The sequence below is a fragment of the Geotrypetes seraphini genome, chromosome 18 (assembly GCF_902459505.1).
Source record: "Geotrypetes seraphini chromosome 18, aGeoSer1.1, whole genome shotgun sequence".
Lineage (NCBI taxonomy): Eukaryota > Metazoa > Chordata > Amphibia > Gymnophiona > Dermophiidae > Geotrypetes > Geotrypetes seraphini.
The window spans coordinates 39,252,281-39,276,331 of record NC_047101.1 but is presented as its reverse complement, the minus strand read 5'-3'; the positions used below and the strand labels follow the sequence as shown (position 1 = coordinate 39,276,331).

Below are 24,051 nucleotides of genomic sequence, written 5' to 3'. Positions count from 1 at the left end.
ATGCACACCCTCCTTGGTATGCATATCTGTCTCATGCACATTCATTGTGGATACCCGAAAACCTGACCTGCCTGTGGCTCTCGAAGACCAGAATTGCCTACCCCTGTTCTTGACCAACAAGCTACATATGCCTTAAAGCAGCTATTAATTGGGTCATCATGGCAAACTTTGGTTACAAATTATGGACTAAATTCAGTAAATGGCATTCAAATTTGGGCACCAAAATAATTATTTTGTAAATAAGCGAGTATGAAAGGCTCCTGCTCGCTTCATTGTGTTGAGTGGGACATGAAGGGATATTCCGTGGTACTTACCCAGGCAATGCTGCTGAATATCCACTTGACCATTGCAACAATCCCCAGTTAGTGTCAGGGATTATCTGAGGATGGAGTTGAGGTGGAGCAAGCAAGGAGTTATATAGGCACTGCCAATATTAAGTGTTGGTACCCGCATAGCTCCCTGGGCAAGTAAGGTCACTGAATGTTGGCCATACAGGCATAATTTCTGGACATTGCCAAAAATCTAGATATTAAGTGCCAGTGGCCGCATATGGCCTGGCATTGAATATCTGGGTCTAGTTTAGCTAGTGGCAAGTTTTTAAAATGCTGACCGCCGATGGCTAAGTGGTTTTGCTGATTTCAGGCACATGGGTGATGAGTTAAATAGAATTCTATACGGAGTGCAAAACTGCTCCATTAACTATATAACAGCTCACTAAAAATGTAAATTTGGGAGGTATCCAAAAACACTACAGGCTCAAACTTGGGAAAGGTTAGACGTGGTCTGCATTTTAAAAGAATCTTTCTTCAGAAACCCACTCCCTTTGAAAGACCTGCTATGGCTAACCAGCTCCCACTGACTATAGTCAGCAAAACTTTACTTACAGCAATTGCATACCTTGCAAACAGAAAATAAAGCCATTACAGCAGACTGCCTTCGGATTTATCAGAGTAATAGCATTCCAGTTACTCATATTTGCTTTACAGTTTACTGACACTGCAGAATCCCAGAGTGTCAATTTAGGGCAGAGAGACCAACTATAAGAGGTCTAAATGGACTAAGTATGGCTCAAGAAATTTGTTCCAGTCCCTCGCTGTATGAACTGTTTCTCTTGAAAAGGGGGAGAGCAATGTCTCCAAATAGGTGTTGCCTGGTTTGTGTGTGCGTGTTTTCTTTGTGTGTATGTTTGATCTGGAAGGGAACCGAGAATCTGAAAGGATCAGTCGTCAAAATGCTATAAGGAAAGAAGAAGTTGATAAACCAACCCCCTGTTTTACTAAGGTGCGATAACCGATTAACACACTAAATGCTAACACGTCCATAGACTAACATGCACGTGTTAGCATTTAGCTCACACAAAATTGATTAGTGCACCTTAGTAAAAGAGAGCCCAAGTGTGATAATGTATCTAACCACTAGGTATCACTGTATCAAGACAACAGGTACAGCAATTCTCTCCCTCTAGGAGGCCATACACAGAACAGACTACATTGGTCAGTCACTAGGAAGCCCTAAGGGCAGGTGGTAGGGCCTTATTCTATTACAGAACCTAAGTGCTCAGATTCCATTATAGAATACTAATGTGTGACCCTGTATAGGCATGCTTAACATTTAGGTGCCCAATTTACACTAGCCACAGAACTGGCTTAAGTGCATGCATCTAAATATTAAGCATGCCAATGCAGGGTCTCACACTAATATTCTAAAATGTTGGGTATCATCAAGAAGGGTATCACGACCAGGACGAAGGAAGTCATCCTGCCACTGTATTGTGCAATGGTGCGCCCGCACCTGGAGTACTGTGTTCAGTACTGGTCGCCGTACCTCAAGAAGGACAAGGCGGTACTTGAGAAGGTCCAGAGAAGAGCAACTAAGCTAATAAAGGGCATGGAGGACCTCTCATATACTGACAGACTGAAAAAGCTGGGGCTTTTCTCCCTGGAAAAGCGGAGACTTAGAGGAGACATTATAGAAACCTTCAAGATCATGAAGGGTATAGAAAAAATAGACAGGGACAGATTTTTCAAATTATGGGGAACCACAAGTACAAGGGGGCACTCAGAGAAATTGAAAGGGGAGAGGTTTAGAACAAACGCCAGGAAGTTCTTTTTCACACAGAGGGTGGTGGATACATGGAACGCGCTACCGGAGGATGTGATAAGCAGGAGCACGCTACAGGGCTTCAAAGAAGCTTTGGATAGGTACTTGGAGGACAAAGGGATTGAGGGGTACAGATAAGAGTAGAGGTAGATTATAGGGACAGGATTAGAGGTAAGTTATAAAATTAGTCAGCGACCACTGTTCAGGCAATAGGCCTGATAGGCCGCCGCGGGAGCGGACCACTGGGCAAGATGGACCTATGGTCTGCCTCAGCGGAGGCAACTCTTATGTTCTTATGTTAACATTAATTATATAATAGGGTCTACCACCCACTCTTGGGACATCTAAATAGAGGTGTCCAGTTACAGAATCTTCCATAAAGCTGGTATGTGTGGGTGCCTAAATGAGGTAGGGACATGCGCAACTTACAGTATTCTATAAGTGGGAGCCCTGCCTGTGTCCCACCCATTCTCCAATGTGTATCCCCCCCCCCTTTGCAAATATATAGAACTTTAACAAGGAAACTGAAACACACCAGAATAAGTATGATCCGGCCCAGCAAAGATAGAGACGTGTGGCAGGTTGGGGAAAGCATGACTCATGGAATACTATCCATTTTCTCTGCATATGTTTATGTATGAGGTGGGGAATATCTGTGTGTTCATATACGTATGTGTGTCTCTCCTTGTATATGTCTATATGTGTCTGGAAGTGTCTGTGTATGTGCTTGCATGTACTGTATGTATGCTGGTGTAGGCACGTATTTGCATGCCTGTATGTTATAAAAGTGTATTTTTGTATACCTGTGTATCTGTGTGCTTGCATTTTTGTGTCCATGTATCTGCATATGTGGGAGGAGATATGGGGGGGGGGGGGGCAGAAGGGTGGTATATAAGTGTACTGGTGTTAGCTCTGTGACCAGTGGAAGATAAAAGAAGGGAAGGGCAGTTTGAAAGGAACAGTTCCCTAACAACCATGTTTCAATATATTAATTTTTCTTTGCTGCAGGAGCTAGAACTCTCTCTGCATTTTATTTCTCTTGAACCTCCTTGTCTGATCTTGCCCATTTTCATACTCATTCTATTTTTTTCTCTGCTTATTTCTACCCCTACACTGACAGATGGATAGCCATTTTTGACAACTTCTAAATAATTTCCTTCCAACATTCTTCTGAGCTGAAAAGAATAAGATCAGTATGAAAGGATGCTTTCCAAACTGTGTGTGAAAATGGGAGTTTCAACGATGCACCTTGTGAGTCTCACAGTCTGTTCTACAACCTACTCTGATCTAAGAACAGAACTGTACAAATAAGGGTGTGCAAAGTAATTCTATAACTAGGTGCCTATTATAAGCCTATTTTATAAAGAAAACTAGGCACCTTTTCTATATAAAATACTAGTGTGACTGGTCGAAAGCATGCCTTGATTTATGTTATTCACTCCCACTTGCCCTAGGACTAGTGTAAATGCTTTTGCCTAGATGTTATCAAGAACACATGTATATCAAAGCATTTTATAATGTATGCATGTGATTGTACACTCTGTCCACACTCCACCTAGGTACTCATCTACCATTAACATATCTGCCATGCGGAAAACTTGCATACTCTTATACTGGTTGGTATTTTATAAGAGGTCATTTAGGCACATAAATGATTACTTACACGTGTAAATTACTAAACTACCAACATTTATTCAAGTCGTTACAGCTTAAAACTAGGTACCACCTTATAGAATTATCCACTAAAATGCTTTAAGGCCTGGATTCTATAAATGGTGCCTATTGGTGCCTACATTTTAACTGTCAGTTGGTTTGGTTGTCAATCAACCATTAGGTGCGCCGTTTATAGAATCACATCTAGCAGAGGCTAAGTGGACTTAGGCATCACTAGGCATCCTAGACATAGACACTGCTTCATTAGACCAGTTTTTCACTTGCCTAATTTGGCGGCGCCTAGGTCTGTCACCTAACTCAACCATGCCCATTCTCCACCCATAACCATGCCTACTGTTTGAGTTAGGCATCATTACACATCATTAGGTGTGGGAGGTTGCTCCCACTTAGGCGTCCTAAAAGCTCAGCACCAAACTCTTAAATTGTTTCATTAATGTTTTGGGGGGTTTTTTGATTGGCTGAAAACTGGCACAGTCAATTACCATGCTGATTAAACCAATTAAAGAAAAAGGTAGGCACGGATTTCGAGCTTGAGCTTTATTAGGTGGCCACAGTTAGGACATATAATGGAGCCTAATGCAGGCACCGTTTATAGAATAGGGCCCTAACTTTCTGCTTACCTTTGCATTCCAGCTCGCATAGATGCAGAATAACGCCAGTCAGGATTAGGCTGTTTTGGCTGCACAAGCAAATGGAGAAAACAAATATTTACTTTAATATTAAAAAGTAATTTTTGTAAATTCTAGAAAACAAAATACTGTATCTGTAATCAAACACTTAGGCTTCTCCAGAATTTCTATGAGTAAAAGAAATCAGACATCTGGGCTTGTTCATTCTTTTCAACTGCTAGTAATCTGCAACGGATTTCGCAGAGACATGTGCTTGCTCCAGCAGATAACAACAGAAAGGAAAACAAAATGATTGCACACATTATTCATGCATAGATGTTCAGACTGATTTATCAGTCATGAAAATCAGAATTGAGAAAAAAAAGAACCAAGGAGAACTGAAAAGAGAACTTCTAAACAAAACAGGATGCTTAAATGCTTAGTATAATTTTCAATTATAATCTGTAGTATGGAAAACCCCAGTTTCCAAAGACGTACAGTAGAAAGCTCAAAGGAGCAGATTCTTCAAATGGGGCCGTGATCGACAGCCACCTGCAAAAGTGGTGCTGATCACGTGTCAATCACATAACGATAGGCACCTGCAAAACAATAGAAAAAAAGGCAAGGGGAGGGGTCTATCCAGCCAAAAAAAGTCTTTATTTTCAATGTCCTAACAAGGATCCTGGTTTCGGCGTGTAAAACAACACCTTCCTCTTGGGACACTGCTCTTGGTGAAGGAATGGAGCCTGCAGCTGCCCTGCTCTTGGCTGTAGTAGTCTGGTTTTCTCAGTCCTCTCGGTAGCTCTGTGAGGACTGAGAAAACCAGACCACTACAGAGCTACTGAAAGGACTAAAAAAAACCAGACCACTATAGCCAAGAGCAGGGGAGCTGCAGGCTCCATTTCTTCACCAAGAGCAGTGTCCCCTGAGTAGGGCGTTGTTTTACACGCCAAAACCAGGATCCTTGTTGGGAAGTTGCAAATAAAGACTTCTTTGGCTGGGGCTGTTCTCCCTGGAGAAGAGGAGACTTAGAGGGGACATGATAGAAACCTTCAAAATCCTTAAGGGCATAGAGAGAGTAAATAAGGACAGATTCTTCAAACTGAGGGGAGCCACAAGCACTAGGGGTCACTCGGAGAAATTGAAAGGGGACAGGTTTAGAACAAATGCTAGGAAGTTCTTTTTTACGCAGAGGGTGATGGACACATGGAACGCACTTCCGGAGGAAGGGATAGGCCAGAACTCTGTACAGGGGTTCAAGAAGGGTTTGGATAGGTTCCTGGAGGATAAAGGGATAGAGGGGTACAGATAGAACTTGAGGTAGGTTATAAAAGTGGTCAGAAACCACTTCACAGGTCGCAGACCTGATGGGCCGCCGCGGGAGCGGACCGCTGGGCGAGATGGACCTCGGTCTGACCCAGTGGAGGCAACTTCTTATGTTCTTATGTTCTTATGATAGACCCCTCCCCTTGCCTTTTTTCTGTTTTGCTGTTCCTTTAAGGCGAGGTGCTCTTTTTCTGTCTGCCCAAGATAGGCGCCAGTAATGTAGGCCAAGGTTTTAAAGGCCTACATGACCAGCGCCTATCTTGCATGTGAATCGCATCTACAGAGGCACCTAACAGCACCGAAGATCACTTCCAGCATTAACCGTGCCTACTGTGATCTTAAGTGCCGCAACACACCTCCATAGTCCATTTTTGGTAGCATCTGCGGGCACCTACTTTTTTTTTTTTTTTTTTTTAATGATGTTTTAATTGGTTTCTAATCGATGCAGTCAATTACTGTTAGGCAGCAGTAGGGCACCTACCACCACCTAACAGCCATGTAGAGAATTTTCTCCAAACTGTAGAGAATAATGTAGTGTTTTATTTTGCCACAGATGATTGTACTGCATTATAAATGGAGAACAATTTTAGAACAAGATGCTGGGTTAGGGAAGAAACATACGCCTGTATACTATATCTATTTTATAATGTGTCTATAGAAAACCCAAAAACACCTGTGCAAAGTTTCACCTGCTGACATAAGGGTAATTTACTGTGTCGATATGCCAGTGGAAGTCAGCACATTTGTATTATTTTATTGTTCCTGTATTCTACCCATTTTTCACTCACGGGAACACATTAACCCCCCTTTCCCCCCCTTTTATCAAACTGTGTTAGAGGTTATTAGTATGGGCCGGCGAGATAAGTGCTCTGATACTCAAAGGAATTCTATGAGTGTTGGAGCATTTACCACACAGGCTCGTGCTAAAAAAACTCTAGCGTAGCTTGATTAAAGGGTCTATGTTTTCTGAGTGTGTGCTTTTATGTATGTATACATTACATTACATTCTGACTTATATTCCACCAAAGACCTCACGAGTTCATGATAGATAACAATATATTTCTATTACTGGGAACAAATCCGGTTAAACATAACGCAATGGCAAATATTCAAATAACAATAACAACGACAAGAGATCAAAGACTTGTAAAGCAAAATCCAACAAAACAGATCTCAATCTACCTAGAATGGAGGAACAGAGCTTCAGAGGTCCAGAGGTATACAGCTATAACAGCATATGTCACAACACCTCATATGTGGACTTAATATCTTCCACGGGCCACAAGATAAGTGCTGATTTATTATTTATATTCATTCATTGCATCACATGCTGAGTTAGATTAGTTATATGGAGGGGGTTTTTTTGTGCCTATGAAAGATATTGAGTCTACATATGAGAAGTTGTGACATATGCAGTTACAGCTGTTCACCTGTGGACCTCTGAAGCTTTTTTTCTCCCATTCTAGGTATATTGAGATCTGTTTTGTTTTTTTAAATATTCAAATAGAACATTAACAGCAGAAGATGATACATTTCAAGATAAAAAAATTTTAAACAGGAATGTCTTTTTAAAAGTTTTCTAAAAACAGTATATTGATCGTCTGATCTTATTAAAATAGGGAGTTCATTCCAAATTAAGGCCCCCTCTTATCAAGCCATATTAGGGATTTTATTGCTGGTCGCTGCGGTAAAAACTAGGATGCTCATAAAATTCCAATAAGCATTGCAGCTTTTACCACAACGGCTGGCAAAAAAAAACCCTAAATTGGCTTGATAAAAGGGGGCCTAAAGGAGCCTGATAAAAAAAAGATGCCTTCCATTGAACAAATGATCTAATTGTTTTTGGTGAGGAAAATTGAAGATAGAATTGCTTCCGTACAACATGACCTGGTCTTCCTGCCCGTAATAATAATATGGCACCTGGCATATATATAATATTAAAAATCATATATATATAAATATATTATAAATTTGTTTGAGGGGGCATGTTGGGGGGGAGGGAGAGGGCATTCCTGTGCACTGCCTGGTTAGCATCTTAGTAAAAGAACCCAAAAAAGCCCAATAATTTCTGCTACTTTTATTAAAGGTGGGTTGAAAAAACTGTGATCCGTAAAGATGTACAAACATCACAAATAATCCAGGTACTTACCTGCCAGGCACGGTTTATTCAATTAAAAGCCAAAATTGAATTTTTGAAGATCTAAAAAAAACGTTTGTTGCATTTCAAATATTATAAATAAATAAAACATCTTTTGCAAATGGGATATATCCTTAGCAGTAACTAGGTGAAGTACATGATATTGTTGACATTTTCTACCATAAACTATGCTACCATGTAAATCGCAAATTATTAACTGGGACAATGAAGAAATCAGCTGCTATGACAGGAGCGAGTGGGGATCCCTCTGTCTCCACTGCCCCACTGACCCCTTGGAATGAATGCCTTGGGATGTGGGCAACCGGGTCATGCCAAGCCTTGAGTTAATAAAAGCAGTTGGGTCTTAGGAAGAGAGTGGAAATTCAAGGTGGGGGAGTAGATGGAGGCATCAGACTCATTGGGCTACCAGGGAGTTGAGGTTCCCCCAAAGGATGAGGTTTCTTTAAATTTGACTGGTTAATCATGCAGGCACCAGCATTAAATATCGCCAGTGCCCGCAAAATTCCCATCACAGTCCACCGCTCTGAATATTTAGAGAACAGCTCCTCAACAAGTTCCCCGTTAGACCTATGGGTTTCCAAAGTCCCCCATTTACATGAAGAGCAAAGCAAAATTGTCACTTATATATAGTACTGCTAATAAGTGCAAAAGCCTTAGGGATGACACTTTTGTTTTGTACATTCTCTTTTTTAAAATGCTTCTCATTTGCATTGCACTAATCACACCAAATACACATTTTCCCACTAATTCTATAAACTTGGGTATTTAAATTTACACTTAGCGGAGCTGCCATTATAGAACTTGTGCTTAGCACACATCATTCTGGTGCCTAAATTTCAGCCCCATTTATAGAATTTGCCCTTTATTCATAATTTATTTATTCATTTATTTAAAAAAATTATCACTTGCTTAAAATCTAACCCCCTCTTTTATTAACCCGCGATATCATTTTTTAGCGCTGCTCCCGATGCTCATAGGAACTCTATGAGCATTGGGAGCAGTGCGGCTCCCTGTGCTAAAAACCAGTATCGTGGTTTAGTAAAAAGGGGGGTAAATGAGTTACATAAAATGAACTACTAAAACACAAAACATCACATCCTAAGAGGGGAAAAATACAACTAATTTACTCCGTATCATTTCTTCTCTTGTATTATCATATTCATCTATTCCTCCTCAGTGGCAATAATAAATTAACACATAAATGCCTGCACAAATAAGTATGTTTTAAGTTCCTTATGACACCACTTTTTCTGTGTGGTTTGCACAATCAAAGTAGTTTACTTGGGGCAATGAAGTGTGAAGTGACTTGCCCAGAGTGGTAAGGAGCTGCAATGGGAATTGAACTCAGAACTTCAAAGTGCTGAGGCAGCTGCTCTAATCACTAAGCCACACCTCCAAAATAAGTCTTTTATAAAATATCACTACAGTTCTGCATACATGGGCCTAAACCCCAAAATCAATATATGATGCCTAAAGTTGTGCACATTTAGTACATCGGTGCATGCACCACTTGATTGAGCCTAATCAGTGATGATAATTAGCAATTGATACCTCATAATTTGTTTTATACATGGATTTAGACTTGTCTATTTCCTAAAAAAATATGACCATATCACAGAGGCATACCATGTCTCGCACTGGCTTCCAATTGAAGCAAGAGTGCACTTCAAATTCTACTGCTTACTTTACAAGGCTTTCAACGGAGAAAGCCCAACCTACTGAAATAACCGACTAAATCAAACCTCCTCAACCAGACACAGAAGATCCCACTCACTATTCACTCACCCATCATCCAAAGATGTCAAACGAAAAAAAACTTTATGATAACCTAATAGCCTCCAAAGCAGCTAAACTGGACAGACAAATCACCCCTCTGTTATCTTCGACTACAGACTACAAAGCCTTCAGGAGAAACATTGAAACCATACTCTTCAAAAAACACATAAAACCTATCCAGCACAACCCAATATCCAACCCAATATCCAACACTCTATTTACCCTTAGATCTCTCTAATACTCTTCTATCTACCAAACGTTATCTAAAACCCATAATTTCACCCTATTATTATCTCCTAAAGACCTTCACTTCCCTTTGGTAACTCTTTACCCAACATATATTACCTTAAAAATTCTATGTCATCGCTTATTCTATTCCTTCAAATTTTGAATGTAATTTTTGTTTTAGTTTGGATGTAATCCGCCTTGAACCGCAAGGTAATGGCGGAATAGAAATCACTAATGTAATGTAATGTAATAATTCACACTAATTTGAGCTACTTGAAAGTCATGTGCACAACTTGCCATATATGTACACTGCTGGAATTGTTATGTGTTGGATCAAGTGTGCGAATCTGGAAAAGGGGCCTGGTTAGGAGCAGATTATGGGCAAGTTTTTAGCTTAAGCACCAATGCGCACACAACTTAGGGGCAGGCATTTAGGCCAGGTTTTCCATGGCCTAAATCAGGGGTAAGGAACTCCGGTCCTCGAGAGCCGTATTCCAGTCGGGTTTTCAGGATTTCCCCCAATGAATATGCCTTGAAAGCAGTGCGTGCAAATAGATCTCATGCATATTCATTGGGGAAATCCTGAAAACCCGACTGGAATACGGCTCTCGAGGACCGGAGTTCCCTACCCCTGGCCTAAATGGACACACCTAGAAGTTATAATGTATAACCGGCACTAAACATAATTCTATTCGTCTATTTATTCAATTTTCTATACCGTTTTCCCAGGGGAGCTCAGAACGGATTACATGAATTTATTCAGGTACTCAAACATCTGTCCTGGTGGGCTCACAATCTATCTAATGCATCTGGGGCAAAGGGGGGATTAAGTGACTTGCCCAGGGTCACAAGGAGCAGTGTGAGTTTGAACCCACAACCTCAGGGTGCTGAGGCTGTAGCTTTAACCACTGTGTCACGCTCTCCCCATGTAACTTTTACAGAATTGTACTTTGTGTTGTACTAGTTGGCACCAGTTTTTTAGGCATGATATAAAGAATCAGGCCTAATGTCTATTTTCTAACCCAGATGTCCTACAGAAAACTGGAATGGAAAACAGTTTTTCAAGGACTACAAGCATGTTCTGATAGTTTATACACTTCTACACTGCAGCTCAGAAGCTGCAAAATTTATCATTTGTACTATGAGTTCCTATCTTAAAAAAGATTCAGCAGCTGTGGCATTGATTCTGATATATCCATACCTTATTCAGTTTTCAATTATCTGCCATCTATTTCTATAGCGGGCATAAACCTCTATTGATAATTTAGCTAATTCTGTTTTCTATAGTAACATGTATGCAAAACTGTATCCAAAGAAGACATCAACTTAAAGAAATAGAGAAAATCTCTTGAAAAGCAAAATTCAGTTGTAAAATTCTGTAAAGACTAAGCACAGCAGGTTTTTCATATGATATTAGTATTAGCATTCAGTTGTATAATGGAAATGCATTATATCAATTATCACATAAACCATTTATAAAGTATACATTGCAAATACATAACCCAGGGGGAAATTAGTGCTTTGACGACATTTTTGTACAGGGATCCACTTCAGACTCTATTCCAAATGAGGATTAAAATAATAAACAGGGTGTGTGTATTTCATTGTGAGTACATAAAAGTGCATCTACATTGCGATAGAGCCATATGTTACCTTATAACATAAAAGCAGTTTTACGCATGTTAATGTACAAGCTGGCACTATGCCTAGCTAAACTTCTGTATGTGAGCTGTTTCCTGTTAAGAGCATACTAAATTTTACTTATGGCTAAAAAGAAAAACAAGCAGCTGTACAGAGAGTTCAGAAACATTAAACTCAATGACGAAAACATTTGCAGAAAAAGAAAGGCTTTTGCATAAAAAGGTAGATATCAATAACATGAGAAATATCTAGAAATTGTAAGCACAACTGGTGAAATATTGATCCAGGCACAGGCTCATCATAGTATCTCACTGCAGGAAGACACAGAAGTCATTAATATACTGCTGAATTAAACCACAGGTGATACACAGGTTCCAGTGTCAAACCAGCAGGATACAAGGTGTAGCACTGTAAGGAAAGTTTAGTAAAATAGGCCAACAGTATAGAAAACTGCCATACAATTTAAAGCCTATTCTGATAATACCATTCATATGCTAGCATCTTAGCTGGCTTTATTGTGGCCAGGAGATTAACTGTTACTAGCCCATGCATTAGTTTCCATAAAATACATCTAAGCAAACTATTGATGTTTTCTGTAAAATGTTTTACTCTATCTTCATTAAATAATTATAACCTGCTACATATCGACTCTGATTTAAGTTTGGAACTTTTGATGATTTTGATGCTAAGTTTGGAACTTTTGATGATTTAACAAACATCTCCTCACCTCATTAGGAGTTGTGGTCTCACTTTTTAAAATAATGAGATTTTGGGCACTCTGCCCACTCTGTCCTGTCAGGTGTCTGTCTGCTATCACTGCATGAGGACCAGATCCAGCAGGGCCGCCAGTGTTATAAAACATGAACGTGTCACTTCCTGACCCAGCTGTCAGGCACGCTTTATAGCAGTACGTTTTAGTAAGGGAGCCATTCCCCCTCACTTCAATAAAATGTGGTTGTACCTTTAACCCATGTGGTAGTCTAGGTTCAATGTTATTATTGGCCTGTTTATATGTTTCTGGTGAGCATCTGTCTCTGAAGCCACAGGAACCTGCCCAACAGGAGTTACCATATACACTGTATCTGTAGCATTTGATGACTGTTAACACAATGATAGTCAACAAGAATATGAAAGAAACTGAGCTCAGAGCAATGATTAGATAAAGAGTTATCTCTGAATAATTTTTTGTACTCTTCACGTGTTTTCTTGAGTCGGGAATGATTTTAGAAACTCTGTCCACAACAGCTACATTTATAGCGATTGAAGCAGAAAGGGCAGGCTGCCCATTGTCTCTCACAAGAACTGTCAAATTGTAGGTAGTAATACTGTCATCCCCTACTTTACGTGTAGTCCTTATTTCCCCCGAGTGTAGTTCCATTTTAAACATATATGGATCTGAAACTTGGGCGAGAGAGTAGAAGAGCCATGCATTTTGTCCAGAGTCGGCATCAATGGCTATTACTTTGGTAACCAAGTATCCTGCATTTGCTGTTCGAGGAATCATCTCTGTTGCGGCTGAGCCATTATTTGAAACAGGGTGCAGTATCTGAGGGGCATGGTCATTTTGATCTACAACATATATGTTAACCACTGTAGTACTGCTGAGTGGTGGGTTCCCAGTATCCTGTGCTTGAACAACAACCTGAAATTCCCTTAACTTTTCATAGTCAAAAGAATTCATGGCATAAATGTCACCGTTATCAGATTTAATAGAAATGTAAGATGTTACAGATAGCCCTTGAATTTCTCCCCCGAGCAATGTATAGGACACAAAAGAATTTTCTTTGGTGTCAGGGTCATAGGCTTTCACAGTACATAATGAAACTCCAGGTGTATTATTCTCTGTTACATAAACTGCATATGAAGATTTTTCAAACTGTGGTGCATTATCATTTACATCTGATATGTCCACTTGGATAGTTTTCTGAGATGATAAGGATGGAGTGCCAGCATCCGTAGCTGTCAAAGTAATATTGTAGGAGGGAACTCTTTCTCGGTCAAGATGTCCATCAGTGACCAAAGTATAAGAATTTTTATAGGAATTTAATTTAAAGGGAAGGTTGGGAGGTATCTTAAGGCTGACTTGTTTGTTCAAACCGGAATCATTATCGGTTACACTTACCAAAGCTATTATAGTTTCTGCTTGAGCATTTTCAGGCAGCACAGGTGTATATAATGAAGTCACTACCACTTCCGGAGCATTGTCATTTACATCAATTATATCTACTAACACCTTACAATGACCTGCCATGGAAACTGGGCCTTTGTCAGTGGCCTGAATGTAGATCTCATAAGAAGAGGCTTCTTCGTAATCCACTGACCCATTAACTCGTATTTCTCCAGTGTTAGGGTTTATATGAAACAACTGTCTAACCTTCTCTGGAGTGTAACTACTAAACGAATACACTACTTCCCCATTGGACCCTTCATCAGGATCAGTAGCATTCAACTTAATTACCATGGTACCCAGACTAGCATTTTCTAACAAACTAACTTTGTAAGTTGATTTATCAAAAACCGGAGAATTGTCATTAGTGTCCATGACTCGTACAGATATTTGTGCCGTGCCTGATCTTGCAGGGCTGCCACCATCAACAGCAGTTAAAATCAGCTGATGGAGGGCTTTTTGTTCACGATCCAGAGCTTTTTTCAGAACAATCTCTATTAACTTACTGTTTTCATTAAAGGTTTTCAAGTCAAGGGTAAAATGATCGTTTGTGCTGAGTTTGTAAGTCTGAATAGAATTGGTTCCCACGTCAGGGTCCTGCGCGCTCTCGAGAGGAAAGCGCGCTCCAGGAACAGCTGATTCACTGATCTCCCAGTAATAGTCGTTTCTTGGAAACCTTGGCGTATTATCATTAATATCTATTATTTCTATTTCAATATTATGCACCTCTACAGGATTCCCGATAACGACGCCTAGATTTAGAAAACAAGTAGCTCTGAGTTCACAGAGGGCTTCACGATCTATTTTTTCATTCACAAATAAGATTCCATTGCCCAGATTCACATCGAAATACTGCTTCCTGTTTTCGGACGTGATTCGAAACCCCCGAGAAGCTAGCTGCCTGAGGTCGAGCCCCAGATCGTTAGCTACATTTCCAACATAAGCTCCGTGATTGAGCTCCTCGCGGACGGAGTACCGGATCTGCCCGACCGCTAGGCCCAGGAGGTGAAATACCGTAACGAAAAGAGCCTGCAAAATAAGCCTCCTGCATCTCCGGAAAAAAGCCATCGCAATAGCTCGGAAAAAAAGGACAAACAGCCTTCCGCAGACTCCCAAGCGTGAAAGTCACATCCTTAAATATCCGACCGTATGTCCAATGTTGCAAGCATAGGTTTTACCATTTAAGGCCACCCCGCGTAGATGCAACAACTCCGACGGAGTCGCAAAATCGGCTGCCTCCCCAATAAATCCATGCTTTCTCCCTGCTGGATCGCAGCGCGGGTTTTCATTTCTTGATCGGGCCTGTATCACTCTCTCGCTCCAGCTTCACTTCCTACTGGCGTGTGAGAGGCGGCTGCTGGAGGCTGGAGGAGGGGCGGGCGCTCGTCTTCGACGAGTTCATTTTCAGCACCACGGAGGTGAACAGCGACACGGAAGCGTTCAGCCTAGGACCGCGGACAGCTCTGCACCGGTAGAAGTCTGTGGCTACAAAGATGAATGCTCCGGTCTAAACACACCCTTTTGGTGAAAGCTGGCAGGATTATAGCCGATAATTGTCGCTTTTAGGGTACCACGTTTGAACAACATTGAAATTCTGCCTCATTTCTTTTCTGCTTTCTAATTACTATAGAGGCATTACACAAATATTACACAGCGGTTTCCTAGCAGAAATCTGGACTAAATTCTTTGAATCGGGTTTGAAAGATGATTTCAGTAATGTGATATTTAATTGTGAACTTTATTAAAACTATACAAGAGAACTTTTCTTTGTCCCAAATATTATACTTTTTTCACCACTGTACATTCAGGCAGTCGGCAATTCAACAGAAGTTGTTATGTTGGGTATTGGAAAAGCAGATCAATTTCAAAAGCAAAGTACACAAGCACAGACGTAACAGTGCTTTTATTTAATAATGTTATTGAGAATTTTATGTTAGGAATTTAATTAAGTCCATTAAAATCATGCAACTAGATTAATAGTCTGGTGGATGACTGCAAGCAGAAATTGTTCTAATAAATCCTGACCACTGCTTTAGACTGGTAAAATAATTATACAGTTGTCATGAGGCACGGTACTTGACAGGAGCAAGATCTATAATATAGGTTTCCATGCTTTTTCCATGTCATCATTTTATTTTGACTACCAAAAACCTTTCAGAATTACCAAGAAAAACAAAAGGCAAAATTCCTGAAATAGGCAATCTATCCAAAGAGAGACAAAAAATTATATCAATGAAAAACAACTTTTAGGGCTCCTTTTACTAAGGTGCGCTAGCGTTTTTAGTGCATGCTACATTGCCGTGCATGCTAACCCCGTGCTACGCGCCAAAAACTAACACCAGCTCAATGGAGGTGTTAGCGTCTAGCGCATGTGGCATTGCATCATGCACTAAAACTGCTAGTTCAGCTTAGAAAAAGGAGCCCATAGTGTAGTGTTAAAAGTCCTAAAAGGATGTGTAATAGAGAGAACCCTCAGTTGTGGGAAACCAAGCAAAGACCAAAGCAAGGCTCCATAATAAAAATCTCCCATAGCGACAATATGTTGTGTAGTATTCCAACTAAAACAGTGAAATTGTGTCCCTTATTGGATTGAAAACATTCAGTCCATGGATATAATATGCATTCCTCCTGTCATCAAACACAGCACAGAACTTTGCAGACAATGCAATATACAAATGAAATGTATGAAATAATTATCAAGAGATGGCCAACATATTCCTTAATATTTTGTTCACTTATTTGCATTTTATCCTATTACTAACTTTATCAGCATACTGTTAAAGAAATCTGTACTGAAAAAAATTCCACATAAATGGATCATTCTTTATATGTATAGGGGAAAAAACAAATCTCAAATTTAGTACAGATTTAAAGTTAAGCAGGCATATGGATCATACATAAAATGGATTCTGACATCCATGTAATATGAATGTGGTTGTGGTAGAGGTATAGAGGGACACAGAGCCCATTTAGCATGGAAATGATGATGATCACAAAGAAAAATAATAAAATATTTGTAAGTTTATTATTATTTTAAGAAGAAAGAGATTTATTTAAATTGAAATTGACAAGAATTTTACATAGATTGGCAAGAATTTTCACTTTCTTTGACATCTAAGTCATTGTGACTTGAATTAATTATGATATAAACATTAATAGTAGCAGAATAAGTTAAATGGAAAACTATATCAATGATATAATATTCTATATTGGATACTATTATCTTTTTTCACTTGAATTACTCTGACATTTGGCAGTGGGGTAATTTACATACTATTTAAAGAAGAAAAGTTTATTTGGCTCTAGAAATCTGTAAGTAGGTAAAGCTATAGCACTGAATGGGATGCATGCCAAGTAGGTCTGGATGGAATCCCTAATAGTGATGTAACATGTCTCCTCCCCATCACCTAAAGGAAATGCCTTAATGAAAGGAAATGCCTTAATGAAAAGGTCACCTCTTCCTCCTTTGGGCCACCTTCTCAATCACCACTTAGTCACAGTATCAGCATTTCATCAGACCTGCTATCTAAAAGGAGCTGGAGTAAGCCAGTAGTACTACAGCACTCTTTACTCAAAGTGCCCCCACTTCCCATCCCCTCTTCACTCTCCCCCAGACAATGGCAGAGTTCTTCCATGACAAAATTCACAAGATCCACCTTGAATTCTCAACAATCTTGCCTACTCCACTGCTCCGTCTGACTGTCCACTCTGTCAACCTCCCTTCAACAACCTTTACGACCTTTTTTTCCTTTTCTGAAGTTACGGAAGAGGAAACTTCTCACCTTCTCTCCTCCTCCAAACCCACCACCTGTTCCTCTGATCTGATTCCAACCTGCCTGCTCGGATCCATTGCTCCCGCTGTGAGCCTTCCCATCTGTAACATCCTCAACCTTTCACTCTCCACTGCTATGGTTCCTGATGTCTTCAAACATGCTGTAGTTATGCCCCTCCTTATAAAGCCCTCACTAGACCCTACGTCCCCCTTCAACTACTGCCCTATCTCCCTCCTCCCCTTCCTATCCAAACTACTCAAACATGCTGTTCACTGCCATTGCCTGTATTTCCTTTCTTCTCATATTCTTGATCCACTTCAATCGAACTTTTGCCCTCTCCACTCTATGGAAACTGCCCTTGCTAAAGTCTCTAATGACCTGTTCCTGGCCAAATCCGATGGACTCTACTCTATTATCATTCTTCTCGATCTATCTACTGCCTTTGACACTGTGGATCACCATCTCCTTCTTGACACATTGTCCTCACTGGGATAAGAACATAAGAATTGCCACTGCTGGGTCAGACCAGTGGTCCATCTGGCCCAGCATTCCACTCACATGGCAGCCCTCTGGTCAAAGACCAGCGCCCAAACTGAGACTAGCCCTACCTGCGTATGTTCCGGTTCAGCAGGAACTTGTCTAACTTTCTCTTGAATCCCTGGAGGGTGTTTTCCCCTATGACAGACTCCAGAAGAGCGTTCCAGTTTTCTACCACTCTCTGGGTGAAGAAAAACTTCCTTATGTTTGTACGGAATTTATCCCTTTTCAATTTTAGAGAGTGCCCTTTCATTCTCCCTACCTTGGAGAGGGTGAACAACCTGTCCTTATCTCCTAAGTCTGTTCCCTTCAGTACCTTGAATATTTCAATCATGTCCCCTCTCAATCTCCTCTGCTCGAGAGAGAAGAGGCCCAGTTTCTATAATCTTTCGCTATATGGCAACTACTCCAGCCCCTTAACCATCTTAGTCACTCTTCTCTGGACCCTTTCGAGTAGTACCATGTCCTTCTTCATGTATGGTGACCAGTGCTGGACGCAGTACTCCAGGTGAGGGTGCAACATGGCCCAGTACAGTGGCATGATAACCTTCTCTGATCTGTTCATGATCCCCTTCTTTATCATTCCTAGCATTCTGTTCGCCCTTTTCACCACTGCCGCACATTGCGTGGACAGCTTCATAGACTTATTGATCAGAACTCCCAAGTCTCTTTCCTGGGAGGTCTCTCCAAGTATCGCCCCGGACATTCTGTACTCGAGCATGAGATTTTTGTTACTGACATGCATCACTTTACACTTATCCACGTTGAACCTCATCTGCCATGTTGATGTCCATTCCTCGAGCCTGATTATGTCACTTTGCAGATTCTGGGGTTCTGCTCTCTCCTGGTTTTCTTCCTATCTCTCTCATCATACCTTCAGCATAAGTTATGGTGGATCCTCCTCTGCTGCTTCCCGCTGTCTATTGTTGTGCCCCAAGGCTCTGTCCTGGCCCTCTCCTCTTTCTCTTTCTCTTGATACGCTGATCTCCTCTCATGGTTTTCAATATCACCTCTATGCTGATGAGTCCCAAATCTACCTCTCCATGCCGGATATCTCTGCAGGAGTTCAGGCCCAAATTTCAGCCTGCCTATCCGACATTGCTGCTTGGATGTCTCACCACCATCTTAAACTGAATATGGCTAAAATTGAACTCTAGAATCAGAAAATAATATTAAATATTGAACTAAGGCCAGCACTGGGCAGACTTGCACAGTCTGTGTCTGTCTGTATATGGCCATTTGGGAGAGGATGGGTTGGGGAGGGCTTCAATGGCTGGGAGGGTGTAGATGGGCTGGAGTCGGTTTTGACGGAGATTTCAGCAGTTGGAACCCAAGCACAGTACTGGGTAGAGCTTTGGATTCTTGCCCAGAAATAGCTAAGAATGAAAAATTAAAAAATTTAAATTGAATCAAGTTGGGCAGACTGGATGGTCCATTCAGGTCTTTATCTTCTGTCATCTACTATGTTACTATGTCCTTATCTTTCCCCCTAAACCCGCCTCCCCCCTCTCGCCATACTCTATATCTGTGGATAACGCTATCCTCCTCCCTGTCTCATTAGCTCACAACCTTGGCGTGATCTTTGACTCCTCTCTCTCCTTCTCTGCTCAGATCCAATAGATCACCAAATCCTGTTGCTTCCTCCTCTATAACATTACCAAAATCCATCCTCTTTAGATTTCAGCAAAGCCTTTGATACGGTTCCTCATAGGAGGCTCTTGAACAAACTTGAAGGGCTGAAGTTAGGACTCAAAGTGGTGAACTGGGTAAGAAACTGGCTGTCGGACAGATGCCAGAGGGTGGTGGTTAATGGAAGTTGCTCAGAGGAGGGAAAGGTGAGTAGTGGAGTCCCTCAGGGTTAGGTGCTGGGGCCGATCCTATTCAATATGTTTGTGAGTGACATTTGCTGACATTGTTAGAAGGAAAAGTTTGCCTTTTTGCAGATACCAAGATTTGTAACAGAGTAGACACCAAGGAAGCAGTGGAAAATATGAAAAAGGATCTGTAAAAGTTAGAGGAATGGTCTAATGTCTAGCAACTAAAATTCAATGCAAAGAAATGCAGAGTAATGCATTTGGAGATTAATAATCGGAAGGAATCGTTTATGCTGGGAGGTAAGAAGCTGATATGCACGGACAGGGAGAGCGTCCTTGGGGTGATAGTGTCCAAAGATCTAAAGGTGAAAAAACAGTGTAACAAGGCGGTGGCTGCTGCCAAAAGGATGCTGGGCTGAATAAAGAGAGGTGTAGCCAGTAGAAGGAAGAAGGTGTTGATGCCCCTGTTAAGGTCATTGGTGAAGCCCCACTTGGCGTATTGTGTTCAGTTTTGGAGACCGTATCTGGCAAAGGACGTAAGAAGACTTGAGGCGGTTCAGAGGAGGGCGATGAAAATGATAGGAAGCTTGCACCAGAAGACATATAAAGAAAGATTAGAAGCCCTGAATATGTATACCCTAGAGCAGAGGTGTCCAATGTCGGTTCTCGAGGGCCGCAGTCCAGTCGGGTTTTCAGGATTTCCCCAATGAATATGCATGAGATCTATTTGCATGCACTGCTTTCAATGCATATTCATTGGGGAAATCCTGAAAACCCGACTGGATTGCGGCCCTCGAGGACCGACATTGGACACCCCTGCCCTAGAGGAAAGGAGGGACACGGGAGATATGATTCAGACGTTCAAATACTTGAAGGGTAGTAACGTAGAACAAAATCTTTTCCAGAGAAAGGAAAATGGTAAAACCAGAGGACATAATTTGAGGTTGAGGGATGATAGATTTAAGAGCAATGTTAGGAAATTCTACTTTACGGAGAGGGTGGTGGATGCCTGGAATGCACTCCCGAGAGAGGGGGTGGAGAGGAAAAGAGTGACAGAGTTCAAAGAAGTGTAGGATGAACACAGAGGATTTAGAATCAGAAAATAATATTAAATATTGAACTAGGCCAGTTACTGGGCAGACTTGCACGGTCTGTGTCTGTATATGGCCGTTTGGTGGAGGATGGGCTGGGGAGGGATTCAATGGCTGGGAGGGTGTAGATGGGCTGGAGTAAGTCTTAACAGAGATTTTGGCAGTTGGAACCCAAGCACAGTACAGGGTAAAGCTTTGGATTCTTGCCCAGAAATAGCTAAGAAGAAAAAATTTAAAAAATTTAAATTGAATCAGGTTGGGCAGACTGGATGGACCTTTCGGGTCTTTATCTGCCGTCATCTACTATGTTACTATGTTACTATGTTCCTATACCAGGTGCTGTTTCTTTCGAATTTTTGTGGGATAGGAGGAGGGTTAGTGATCACTGGGGGAGTGTGATAACATAATCCCTCCAGTAGTCATATGGTCAGTTTGAATATCTTTTTGGCACTTAAATACTTTAAAAACAGATCTAACTCAGAATATCTGATTTCCATCCTGGATGTCTTGTGAATGGTTTGATTATTACAAGACATCCAAATCCGAGGGTTGCAGAACAGAGATCTTGGGGTGATAAATGGAACCACAAAAATGCTACGAGGTCTAGAGAGATGCAGAAGAAAAGGAAAATGATAACGCCTCTGTACAAGTCATTAGTGAGATCTCATCTAGCATATTATTTATTTTCATGTTTATTCATTTATATTCCACCTAGCAATATATTATTTAACACTATCTTTATTACCATCTCTCCTGAACCAAGTGCCTGAATGCCTCAGCAAAAAATGTCTTCCAAAGACATAGCTACATATTAGCTACTTCAAAACATAGGGCCTCTTTTACAAAGCCACACAGGCAAGTGCTGTGTGACAAATGCTCAGACACCCATTCAATCCCTATGGGCACTGGATCATTTACTGCGTCGGCCTACGCTATCCTTTGGCCAGTTGATGAACCTACTAGCACTAATTTCTAGCACAGAGCACCTAATTTAGAAGTCTAAACTGGCTGCAGGAATAATTTCTCCAAATCTGGGCTCTATTCTTGTACTCAGAGCTCCAAAATCTTCCCTTTCATTCCATAAAATTGAAAACACCATCTACTCTAAGCTGCAATTTCTCCTTCCTTCCCACTGAAGCTGGATAGTTTTAATTCTATTTCACTCCATGCTGCAAGCCTCTTTTCTCACATGTGGTCCGCTAAAATGCACTGAGGATCAGAAAGCAAACAGTAGTGAAATTAATGCAATCCTTTATGAGCTTTTGAGGGCATTTCCAGCATTTTGGGAGGGCTGCTGTACAGTTAGGGAATACCTCTATAAAAAGTGTCATAAATTAGGTGCCCAAAAACTGTGTGCTAAGATAATATTCTATAACAATAACAATAATAATAATAACTTTATTCTTTTATACCGCCATAACCAAAAGTTCTAGGCGGTTTACACTAAAAAGAGCTGGGCAATCAGAGAAATACAATAATACAGTAAAAAATACAAATATTTGTAAAATATAATTTCAATAATAAAACTCATAAGTAATAAACTTATCGAACAAAGTGGTCTTAATTAATTTCCGAAAACAGCAATAGGATAACATTGCTTGCTGAATACATTTACCTAACCAAGATTGTTGCCTACCAGTTTGAAATGCTAGGGTCCTATCTAAGAAGGTCTTATATCTACACCCATTAACTTTTGGATAAGCAAATAAGTAGAAGTTTCTAGTTTCTCTTCATGATCTATGCAACACAAAATGAGGAAAAAGGTAAGCTGGAGACAATCCCGATATCAGCTTAAAGCAGATATATGAAAATTTGAATAATACTCTTGCCTCCAAAGGCAGCCAATGAAGTAAATGATAATATGGCCTAATATGGTTGTTCTTTTTTAAACCAAAAATCAATCGAACAGCTGTATTCTGAATTATCCTTAATTTCCTTAGAATTTGGGGGGGGGGGCTACTAAATAGATGATGTTACAATAGTCTAAAATAGATAAAACTAATGCCTGCACCAATAGTCTGAACGATAAAGGATCAAAATATTTTTTTATGGTTCTTAATTTCCACAATGTAAAAAAGCATTTTTGTACCACTAAGTTCATGTGTTCTGCTAGTGTTAAATGTCGGTCTACTGTGACTCCCAGAATTATGATAGATTTAATAATCGGGTAGTGAAGACCATTAAGATGAAGCAATGAGTTTGTTATTTTGTCGTTGGGACTAGCCAAGAAAAGTTTGGTCTTTTCCTTATTGAGTTTCAGTTTGAAATTAATTGTCCTCTGTTCTATCTGAGTCATAATAGAAGATATCTGGTTTAAAATTTCAGTGGTAAAATTATTTAGAGGGATTAAAATAGAAATGTCATCTTTGTATATATAAAATTTTACATTTAAACTCTGTAATAAATGTCCTAAAGGGGAAATGTAAATGTTGAATAAGGTAGGTGATAGCGGAGAACCTCGGGGCACATCAGATGGGTTGCTCCATGAGTGAGAATAGTTACTGTCACAAATCACTTGATAAGATCTTTTCTTCAAAAAACCTTGAAACCAGTTCCAGACCCTTCCTGAAAGTCCTATTGTGTCTAAACAACTCAACAATAATTCATGATCTACTAGATCAAAGGCACTACTAAGATCTAGCTGAAGAATTAAGGCACTAGTGCCTTTGCTAAATAGACCATGTAGATAATCAAGCATTGAAGTTAAGACAGTCTCCGTACTATATCCTCTTCTAACTCCCGACCGATGGTCATTAAGGATATTAAATTTATCCAAATAACTTACTAATTCTAAATTAACTAAACCTTCCAGTAATTTGTAAACAAAGGAATGCTTGCTATGGGTCTATAATTGGATTTCATGGCAATTGATACTTTCTGATCTTTAAAAATAGGGGTAACCAAAATATGACCCAATTCATCAGGAAACAGTCCCTTAATCAAAGAAAAAGTAGCCCATTTAAATAAATCCGCTTCAAAAGTAGATTAAGCATTTTTCATTACGTTTGGGGAACAATTGTAATGTAATGTAATTTATTTCTTATATACCGCTACATCCGTTAGGTTCTAAGCGGTTTACAGAAAATATACATTAAGATTAGAAATAAGAAAGGTACTTGAAAAATTCCCTTACTGTCCCGAAGGCTCACAATCTAACT

General features: G+C 40.3%; 1 protein-coding gene across 4 annotated transcripts in view; it reads right to left on the bottom strand.

Moving 5' to 3' along the window:
* LOC117351714 (protocadherin alpha-C2-like) overlaps positions 1–24,051 on the bottom strand; it is a 101,975-nt gene that overhangs the window by 37,621 nt on the left and 40,303 nt on the right. For 2 of the 4 annotated variants that reach the window (XM_033927452.1, XM_033927451.1), the window contains exon 2: positions 4,395–4,453. In XM_033927452.1, the coding sequence (XP_033783343.1) occupies positions 4,395–4,453 (59 nt within the window). Of the gene's footprint in view, positions 1–4,394; positions 4,454–12,238; positions 14,795–24,051 lie in introns of those variants that run through there. The other 2 variants (XM_033927450.1, XM_033927454.1) reach the window with 2 other exon arrangements.